This window comes from Dipteris shenzhenensis, chromosome 12, assembly GCF_047967505.1.
Source record: "Dipteris shenzhenensis isolate YYH24624 ecotype China chromosome 12, Dip_SZ_1.0, whole genome shotgun sequence".
In the NCBI taxonomy this organism is placed as follows: Eukaryota; Viridiplantae; Streptophyta; class Polypodiopsida; order Gleicheniales; family Dipteridaceae; genus Dipteris; species Dipteris shenzhenensis.
The window spans coordinates 50,053,529-50,063,133 of record NC_141607.1 but is presented as its reverse complement, the minus strand read 5'-3'; the positions used below and the strand labels follow the sequence as shown (position 1 = coordinate 50,063,133).

Genomic DNA, 9,605 nt, shown 5'->3' with positions numbered 1-9,605 from the left:
ACATAAGATAATTTTGGTGGTATCTTATAAGCTTAAATAGGGGTGTTTTATCATCCTACGTGGATCTTAAATACGGGGTTTTCTTTAAGTCCATGCAGGTGATGTCCCCCTTTAATGAAGAGTGAATCCCCCGGGGCGGTGACTCACGTGTTGTGGGGTAGTTGAAGATATGCCGACGGAGCTTCCACTCCCGGCTACTCCTTGTGGGAGAAATGCAAGGGAGAGGGAGAAGGAGGGGAGAAGGAGGGAGGAGGAAGGGAAGAAGGAGAAGGGAGTGAAGGGGGATGGAGTGACAACCACAAAGGCACTACAATGGAAACAAGAGAACACCCAAAACACTCTCTTAGAAGGAAAGAGGGAGCTTGTATTCAAACTTCTGCAAACAACAATGAAGACCAAAGTCAAACATTTGGCCTTTTATACAAGTCACCTTTTGAAGGGAGGGCCAACCCTTTTCCTTTTTAGCACTCTCCCTCACTTTACAACCATGGGCTCTTGGGCTCGTAGGGCACCAAGACATATTACTATTCTTACCGACTCTCCCTACTAGTAGAAATAGCGCTTGTGTTAACCATATTAAAGCGCTTTGGAACAAACCTAGAATTAGGAGGTGGTCCTAACCGGTTCCCAAATAGCGCTTGTGTTAGCCTCGCCACTCCTAGGCTAGGGTGATTTGGGGCTCAAACTCCCTGAGCGCCCTCACACCTTCACCTGTTTGGTGTTTGAACCTCATGAACGCGGCTCAAAACCTGGAGTGACGAGGCTAGGCTTTCGTGAGACACTCAAAGGTAATCCTGAATGTTGCTGGGAAGCCTTTTCTTTGGAATATTTGGGAAACAAACTCCCTGAGTTTGAGTTGTATTTCTTATGGGGCTATTTTTGTTGGTGTCGCTATTCCTATGGATGTGGAGCTGAAAAGAGCAAGGCGCATGCACTCTTCGTGGCCCAGAAGTGTGCATCTCCTTTGTATTTGTTATCCCTCTCCACTCTCCTTCCTTTCCTCACCCCTCCACTCCCCTTTCCAAGCTAAGTTAGTGGCAATCAGCCCCTACATCAGTGGGACTGGCCTAAATTAAAGGAACCTCCCATGTGGGGGCCTTTGGCTTACATCATCACTTAGGTAACAACCTAGACACATCATAGCACTAGATGTGCCTCTACAACACACACACACACACACACACACACATGTGCTCAATAAAAGGGTACATCTCATAGAAAGTTGCATATAGAAGGGGTGAATTTATTCAATTTACAAAGATTGGAACTTTATAGTGTAAAACATTATAAAGAAAGTAAGTAGGGAATTTAAGATACCCCTTAAATTAGAAGGATTTTCCCTCTTGGCTCCCTACACTACTTGCCCTTCCATTCTCTTTGTACAAAAATTTCTTTGAGATCCTTAAATGATAGTGCTCCCAAGGGTTGAATAGGCTACAAGAAAAAAGGGTGCTTAACTACAATTATGACTCCAAAAAAGGGGATCGAGTTACTTTCATTAGAAGAGGCTGAATGTTGTAAGTAAAAAAATGAGAAATAAAGCAATCAAACCATGAGAATTTAGGCCACACTAAGAAACAATCAATAGGAACCTATGGAGGATGGTGATTGATAGGAACTTGTGGAGGTGAGCTACTAGCAATAGGCTTCCATTATTGACACCCATTGACATCAATATTTCTAGGCCTCTAGCGCAGTTGGGTGGGTAAACGAGTCTGACAAAATCGTGAGACTTGTGTGGGCACTGAGCGCGACCATATGTTATCTGCATGGTGGTGAGAAGACGAAAAGCGCGCCATGGCGACGAGATGGAGATGGGGGGGGGGGTCCCAAAACATTTGTTGGGAGAGAAGGGGTAACAAGTGTAAAGGAGGGGGGTCAAATTGGGTACGTGTTGAGGTCTCATCAATTTCACCGACATTGGCTGGGCCTTGAAATTCAACCCTTCTCGTCATCGTCTTCATCTTCATCTTCATCTTCATCTTCATCGTCTTCATCTTCATCTTCAGCTTCAGCTTCGCATTTGTTTCCTTTCTTCCATCCATCCCTTCACCTTCCATGGCTTCCCTCGTTGATAAGGCTAAACTCTTCGTCGCCGACAAGGTCGCTCACATGGAGAAGCCTGAGGCCGACCTCACCTCTGTCTCCATCAAGAACGTCGACCGTAACTCCATCAATTTGCAGTCCCACGTCCTCGTCACCAACCCTTACAGCCACGACCTTCCCATCTGTGAGATCAGCTACAAGCTCAAATGCGGCAACAGGTACGTCGCAATTTTTTTCTTCACAGACGAAACGCAGCACGTTTCGGCTTCTGTGCCGCGCATTTGCTCTCGTTTGAGATACCTCATGAGCATACAAAAGGTGTCACGTTTCTAATTAATTATAAGTGGAGGCTAGCTTTGACGCAGGAAGTTTCACGGTTTGTCGCTTCGCTTTTTGAGACCTTTTCGCTCAGTCCTGATGAACACCGGCATTCTGAATGCTGCTGAGCAAATGCTTCTTTTCTGCGCAGAGAGATTGCTTCGGGAACAATACCCGATCCTGGATCCATCAAAGCTAAGGATAAGACTGCGATCATTGTCCCAACAGAGGTTGCATACGACTTCTTGATCAGCATTATGAGGGATATCGGGGCGGATTGGGATATAGACTACGAATTCGATGTGGGATTGATGCTCGACCTTCCGATTATCGGCAACTTCACGATCCCCTTGCATAAGAAGGGCACGTTGAAGCTCCCAACACTATCGGACCTACTCTAAGCACTTACTCCGTCAACATATAGTTCCCATGTAGCAGCTTAATTTGTTGTTTTAACGTTCTATTCCTTCTGTTGCCTGTCTCAAAGTAACGGCCTTATCCCTCATCGAGGAGGTTAGATCTCTTCTTTCGAACTGGCGTTTGATGTAAGGTGTTACAAAAAAAATTTAAACGCTTGTCTGTGTATTTGTTCCCTTCGAGTACCTTAGATCCAGCCTCCAAAAGTTAACTCCATCTGCCTTCTTCCAGGCAAAAGCGATCGAGGTCGTTTCAACGTTTCCCCGGCAGAGTGAATTTTTGTGTACTAAGCTTTTGGTGATCCCAAAAGCGTCGGGATTCTGTGACTCCTTTTGAGTACTTTAGATCGATGTTTGTGCCTCCAGATTGCATACTCTTTCTGCGACGTCTGCCTCCTCACAAGCAAAGCGATCCGTTTCATTTCAATCTTTTCTCGGCACATCAAATTCCACGTTTGAGAGACACACTAGGGGGAAGAAAATTGAAGTGTAGTTTGCGTGTGCCCTTCAAAGGAGTGAATGGAGAAAATCTGAAGACACTTTCTAATGCACAATCCCATTTAGTTCTAAGCACTTCAAAAAAATCAGAAAACTATGTAACTAAACTACAAGTCCTTCAGCCATTGGACGAGCAACGACAATTGAGGAGCTTGGAAACCCTTCACTACACTACCCTAGATAAAGACATGAGGGAAATTCCCACTAAAGGGATTTTTCAAAAGTCAAGGTCGTTGGTCGGTGGAGATTTAATCTCCACCGATCAAGGCAGCCTAAAGTGTCCCCAAAACAAGCAATCCAGATAGTGGGCTAGCAGCCACATGGTGAGGATCCCTCCCTCCCCACTTTTCTTGATGGCTTGAAAGAGCATCGAAATTTTGTTGGATTTTGACTCTCGGCCTTCGGCCAGTTGTTGGAATCCTCTCAGCTTCCTCTCTGGAAAGGACTTCCCATGGTGTCAAGTTCCTCGGAATTGACATTGATCGTGACCTTCATCTCATCTTCCAAGCGACACCTCCATCATCCCACTTTGATGATGACCTCCATCTCATCTTTTGAAGCGATAGCTCAAAAGCATGGAATTCTAACATGATTCAGACCCATCGCACTCTACGTTGGGACTTCTTGAAAACAAGAGCTCCTACTCAGATGGTTGGGGTTGTCTTCTAGCCTCCCCAAGACCTTGATGAGACTAGAATAACTTAAATGGCTCCATGTCCCCCTCACTTGCTCGCAAATGGCTTGCTCCTGCAAATGTGATTATAAAGTTTACAATTATTGATGGATAAATGGTCCTTAAATGATATGACATATCATGGGGGTTCCCCAAGAGGGATGGCCCTTTTGGAGGAGAGGAAGAAGCGCTAGGCGGCCTCTGTGGTACACGGCTTGAACGCATGATAACCTTTGATTGCTACGATATTTAGCATCTCAAAGGAACAACTTATGAATATGGAAAAGTCCATTATCTTTACCATTGCATGTGTTAGGACGTACAATATCAACAAGCCCATGGTCTTTACCATTGCATGTGTTAGGAGAGATAATATCAAGAACATAAACATAATAGATTTTATATTTTCCATCAACCCAAGTAAAGTCTCTTACAAAAAAGGGAGCTTGGCAATTTCAATTTCAGTACAATGCAAAAAAGAAAACAAAGGGAGCTGGAATCTTAACAAGTAAAATATCCATTTTACATAGTCTCATTCGACTCATCAAATAATAACTCAAAAAATAACTATTTTGATAAAATATTTATTTTACGAGCCATCTTTACAATAAAAGTGTAATAAGTCTATTTTGAAGTCTTTTCAAAGCATAGTAAATAAGGGCAACATCTTCAGGAGATTCAAAGCAATACTCAAAGTTAATTTGAGCTTTATTATATAAGTAGCAAAAAGGCAACCAAAAGAAAATCACCATTAGCATTAGAGTAGTTTTTACAACATCATAAAAGAAAAAGCACCATTAGCCATTAGACTAGGTTTATTATATTAAAAAAAACACAGAAGAGGCCAGCTTTATTAATAACGGATGGGTGAAGTCCTTGAGAAAGACCCTTATAAAAGTGTGGCCAACTAGCTAGGGCTAAGTGCCCAAGGCCAACGCTTGTATGCAGGTAGTTCCTTATTGAGATGAAAACTTAACTCTTTGAGGCTATAGCCAACCAAGTCATCCTCAATACATTTCAACACTCCCATATCATGGAGCATTGAAGAAATTGTTACGTCAGCCATAATCCTGCAGTCGACTGGTGCGATTATGGTGAGGCGGGAAACCAAGAGGGCTTGACACTGCAACCGTGGATGTAATTAAGTGTGACTAGGAACAAGCGGGACCTAGCATTAGAGAGGGATGCCAAGAAGAGGTAAAGATTAAGGTCACCAACGATACAGGTCCCCAAACCTCGAGGGCCTCTTCTCTGCTAGTCCACCTAGCCTCGAATTCTCTCTCGAGCCCCCCTCTGCCTCCTGAGGTCCTCTATTTTCCTCGAAACCTCCTTTCTTTTTTGGCTCCCTCTAGAATCCTCCCTCCTAGCCCATTGCATGCCATATGGACTTTTAGATGCCAAGTGTCCTTCTAGGGGACCTTAGCCTTTACCTCTTCATGGCATCCCTCTCTAATGCTAGGTCCCGCTTGTTCCTAGCCACACTTAATTACATCCACTGTTGCAGTGTCAAGCCCTCTTGGTTTCCCGCCTCACCATAATCGCACCAGTCGACTCCGGGATTATGGCTGACGTAACATTCCCTTCCCCTTAAGAATGGTTTACGTCCTCGAAAACAAAATTGGGAAACCTCCTCTGGAGACTGCTTACCCTTTCCCATGTTGAACTCTCTTCAGATCTATCTTTCCACTTAAAGCTCTTTTTATACTATCTTTAGCTAACTTAACTATTTGATTCATATCCTCAAGAAAGTCTTTGGCCGCTTGAACCTTCTCTTTTTCGAGTCCCACTGTCATTGGGGCTCTTGGTTGAAATCCATACCTCATCATGAATGGACTAAAACCTGTAGCTGAATGTTTGGCACTGTTATATGCAAATTCTAATATGGGCAGATATTGTTTCCAATTAGTTTGCCGTTTACTTACATATGCTCGAAGCATATCCTCAATGATCTGATTGACCCTTTTAGTTTGACCATCACTCTGTGGATGATCCGTGGTGCTCATATTCAATGAAGTTTCTAACCTCTTAACACAGCCCTTCAAAAATGCATGTTAAATTTGCTATCCCGATCACTAACAATATCGGGGTTGGTAGCCCATACAGTCTATAGATATGCTCCACAAATAGCCTAGCTAATTCTGGATTTTTAACATCTTCACTGACAGGAACAAAATGAGCCATCTTGGTCAACCGATCCATAATTACCCACACAGAGTTATGCCCCCTCTGTGTTCTAGGTAACCCCACAATGAAATCCATGGAGATGCTTTCCCATTTTCCAGATGGAATCTCCAATGGGTGTAGGAGACCTTCTACCTTAAGGCGTTCAAACTTATTGACCTAGCATTTTTGGCACTTTAATACATAATCTTGGACATCCTTACCTATTCCAGGCCAAAAGAATTGTCTTTTCAGAAGCAAATATGTCTTCTGAATTCTCGGGTGTCCAATACTCGAACTATCATGACATTCAAAAAGGATTTGGCACCTAATGTCATTATCATCCGGGACATATACTCTACCCTTGTAGAGCAGGTAGCCATCTTCAATAGTATATTTTCTCCACTTGAGTTCTTTATCACCAACCTGTGGTGTGTCGCCATTTCCATGCGACTCCTCAGTGAAAGCCTCTCGATTAGTTGGATCCCTATTTTTAATTGCTTTCTATATTTCAGAGAAGTGAGGATCAAACTCACATTTCCCCTTTAAGAACTCTAGGAAATCATTTTGAAATTGAGTAAAACTCAATTCATTAACAATTGGCATTCGGCTAAGAGAGTCTGCTACCACATTGAACTTCCCTTTCCTATATGTCAATTGTATATCAAACTCTTGCATTAACTCAGCCCATCTGGCTTTTCTACCTTTAAGCTCTGGTTGATTACAAATCCACTTAATGCTCTCCTGATCAAAGATGATCTCAAATTTTGCACCATATAATTAGTGCCTCCACTTTTTTAAAGCATAGACTATAGCGTATAGTTCCTTCTCATATGCCGAGTAATTCCGTTGGGCGCGATCTAGCTTTTTTCTTTCAAAAGCCACTGGTCGACCTTTTTGTATAAGTATTGCCCCAACAGCAAAATCACTGGCATCTGTCTCAACCACGAATGGGGTTCATTGGGATCCACTACTTTTAAGACAGGAGCAAAACTTCTCTTTTGAGGTTCATCCCATATGAAGGTACTTCCCTTCCCCTTAAGCTGGTCTGTCATCGAAACATCAATCCTAGCATAATCTTGGATGAATCTCCTATAGAATCCTGACAAACCGAAGAATATTTGTAATTCTTCTATATTTGTAGGATGTGGCCATTCCAATATGGCCCTTACTTTGTCAGGGTCCATACGCACCCCTTCTTGGGATATTATATGTCCCAAGTATTTCACTTCTTTTGCAAAGAATTCATATTTGGATTCTTCAGCAAAGAGTGAATTATCCCTAAGTAGTTGGAACACTTTTCGCAAACGTTTCAAATGTTTTTTTCTGGTTTTACTATAAATAAGGATATCGTCTAGAAATACTACAGTAAATTTTCCTAGATATGGTCTTAAGACACTATTCATAAGTGTCATGAAAGTTGCTGGAGCATTTGTTAACCCAAATGGCATTACTTTAAATTGATAATGCCCATACCTAGTACGAAATGATGTCTTAGGGACATCCTCTTCCCTAATTCGTACTTGGTGATATCTTGATCTTAAATCAATTTTAGTAAAGTATTTTGTCCCTTGCATTTGATCAAAGAGCTCATCAATGCGAGGCATAGGATACTTATTTTTTATGGTGATTTTATTTAGTGCTCGGTAATCTATGCATAAACGCATAGTACCATCCTTTTTCTTTACCAGTAAAACTGGTGCACACCAAGGTGAGCTACTTGTTTAAATTTGGCTCTTCTTAAGATATTCCGTTAATTGTCTTTCGACCTCACGTTCCTTCGTTTGACTAAGCCTATATGGGGGTTTACAAACGGGAGTAGATCTAGGAATTAAATCTATTTATGATCTACTTCTCTCTCAAGAGGTAAACCATCAGGTAAATGAGACGAAAAAACATCTTTAAATTCGAACATTAAATCATTGAAAGAAAATTTATACTTTTTAACATTATCTAAAACAACATTACTTCTTTCCGATGCAGAAGACATAAAATCACCAATAAAAGTAAGTTCACAAAAATATATCTCGCATTCTTCTTGGTGTAGTAGTCGTTCCAATTCCATCAAACAAATAAGAGGAGAGTTAGGCACATCATGTTCTGCTTGAATCTAGAAGATTGTACCCTCTTTTTCAAATATAATGGAGTTATTAAGATAACTCCTTTGTAAGCTATGCCTAAGACTATACAGCCATTCTCGACCAAGCACTACATCTGTTCGGTCGAGATGCATGATTTGAAAATCCAAGGCATCCTGATAGCCTTGAATATCCACCTCTACACCATATATCATGGTGTCCCAAACTTTTTTATCACTGCCCTTCGCCAAAGAGACCACATATTTATGGGCACTGGGACTCTCAGGCAATTTTAATTTCTTAACTAACGAGTAGTTTAAGAAATTATGTGTTGCACTATCATCGACCATCACTCTTACTCTTTGCCCCTTAATTTTTCCATGCATCCTCATTAAATCATGAGGACCAAAGGTGGGCTGCCACATTGTCGATGATAGACAGCACATGTGGGTGCTATCTTCATGATAGGCCTCTACCTCAGTGTACTTTTCAGTACCATTAAGCGGCAACACTTGCGCCGCATGCACTTGTCTTTGTGGAGGTCTATTTGGGGCTTTAGTTCCCGCTGATTTATTTTTAGGGCAGTTCCAAGCAGCATGGTCTTTGCCCAAACATTTGAAGCAAAGATTTTCTTGCTTGGCTCTTTCATAATCCTCTTTCTTCAAGAGAGGATAATTTTGTGCTTGAGGTTTCTTAGGTGGTGCTTAAGGAACATCCTTCTTAAAGTATCCCTTCCTTTTTAAATTGGAAAATTTATTAAACTTTGGAACAAAACTTGTTTGCTATGAAGTTCCAACTCTGAATTTTCCCGTCGTATCATTGTATATTTGGGCATACTTAATGGCTTCCTCAAAGGTTTTAGGAGAATTTCTTTTCACCTCAACCTTATAAGTGTCTTTGAGACCTCTCATGAAACCCCTCATCTTTTGGAATTCATCAATTCCTTTCAGCTTAAGGACTACCTCCCTATAATTCGCTATGTATTGGACTAGAGTGTTTTTACCCATAGTGCAATTGTCCCAAGCCTCCCACGCTCTTTCTAAATCATTTTTCGGTAAAAACTCTTTTAGGAAGACTTGTTCAAACTCAGTCCAATATCTAGGAATTCTATCACTCTCCCTAAGGCTCATCCACCATTTATAGGCTTTATTTCCAAGGGAAAGACTTGCTTCCACGACTTGATTTTCAGGAGTTGTATTCCTGAGTCGGTGGAAGTCTTGCCACTTTTGCAAGAACGTATTAATCGAATCTTTATTACGCTCCTTTTCTTCCCCATTGAAAATTGACGGTTTTAAGTCCTTAAGAATATTCGATGTTTCTCTAAGTCGAGAGGTAGCCCTCTCAACTTGATTAGGAGGAATCGGTGATTTCTCAGTAATAGATATCGATTGAGAATCGGCTATCTTAGTTATAGCT

The 9,605-nt window shown here is 41.6% G+C and overlaps 1 protein-coding gene across 1 annotated transcript; it reads left to right on the top strand.

Moving 5' to 3' along the window:
* Positions 1 to 1,957: 1,957 nt before the first annotated feature.
* LEA14 (Late embryogenesis abundant protein) lies at positions 1,958 to 2,956 on the top strand. Its single transcript, XM_087382444.1, has 2 exons — positions 1,958 to 2,264; positions 2,516 to 2,956. The coding sequence occupies exons 1-2, from the start codon at positions 2,059 to 2,061 to the stop codon at positions 2,763 to 2,765; spliced, it is 456 nt and encodes a 151-aa protein (XP_087238570.1). The 5' UTR covers positions 1,958 to 2,058; the 3' UTR covers positions 2,766 to 2,956.
* Positions 2,957 to 9,605: the final 6,649 nt, after the last annotated feature.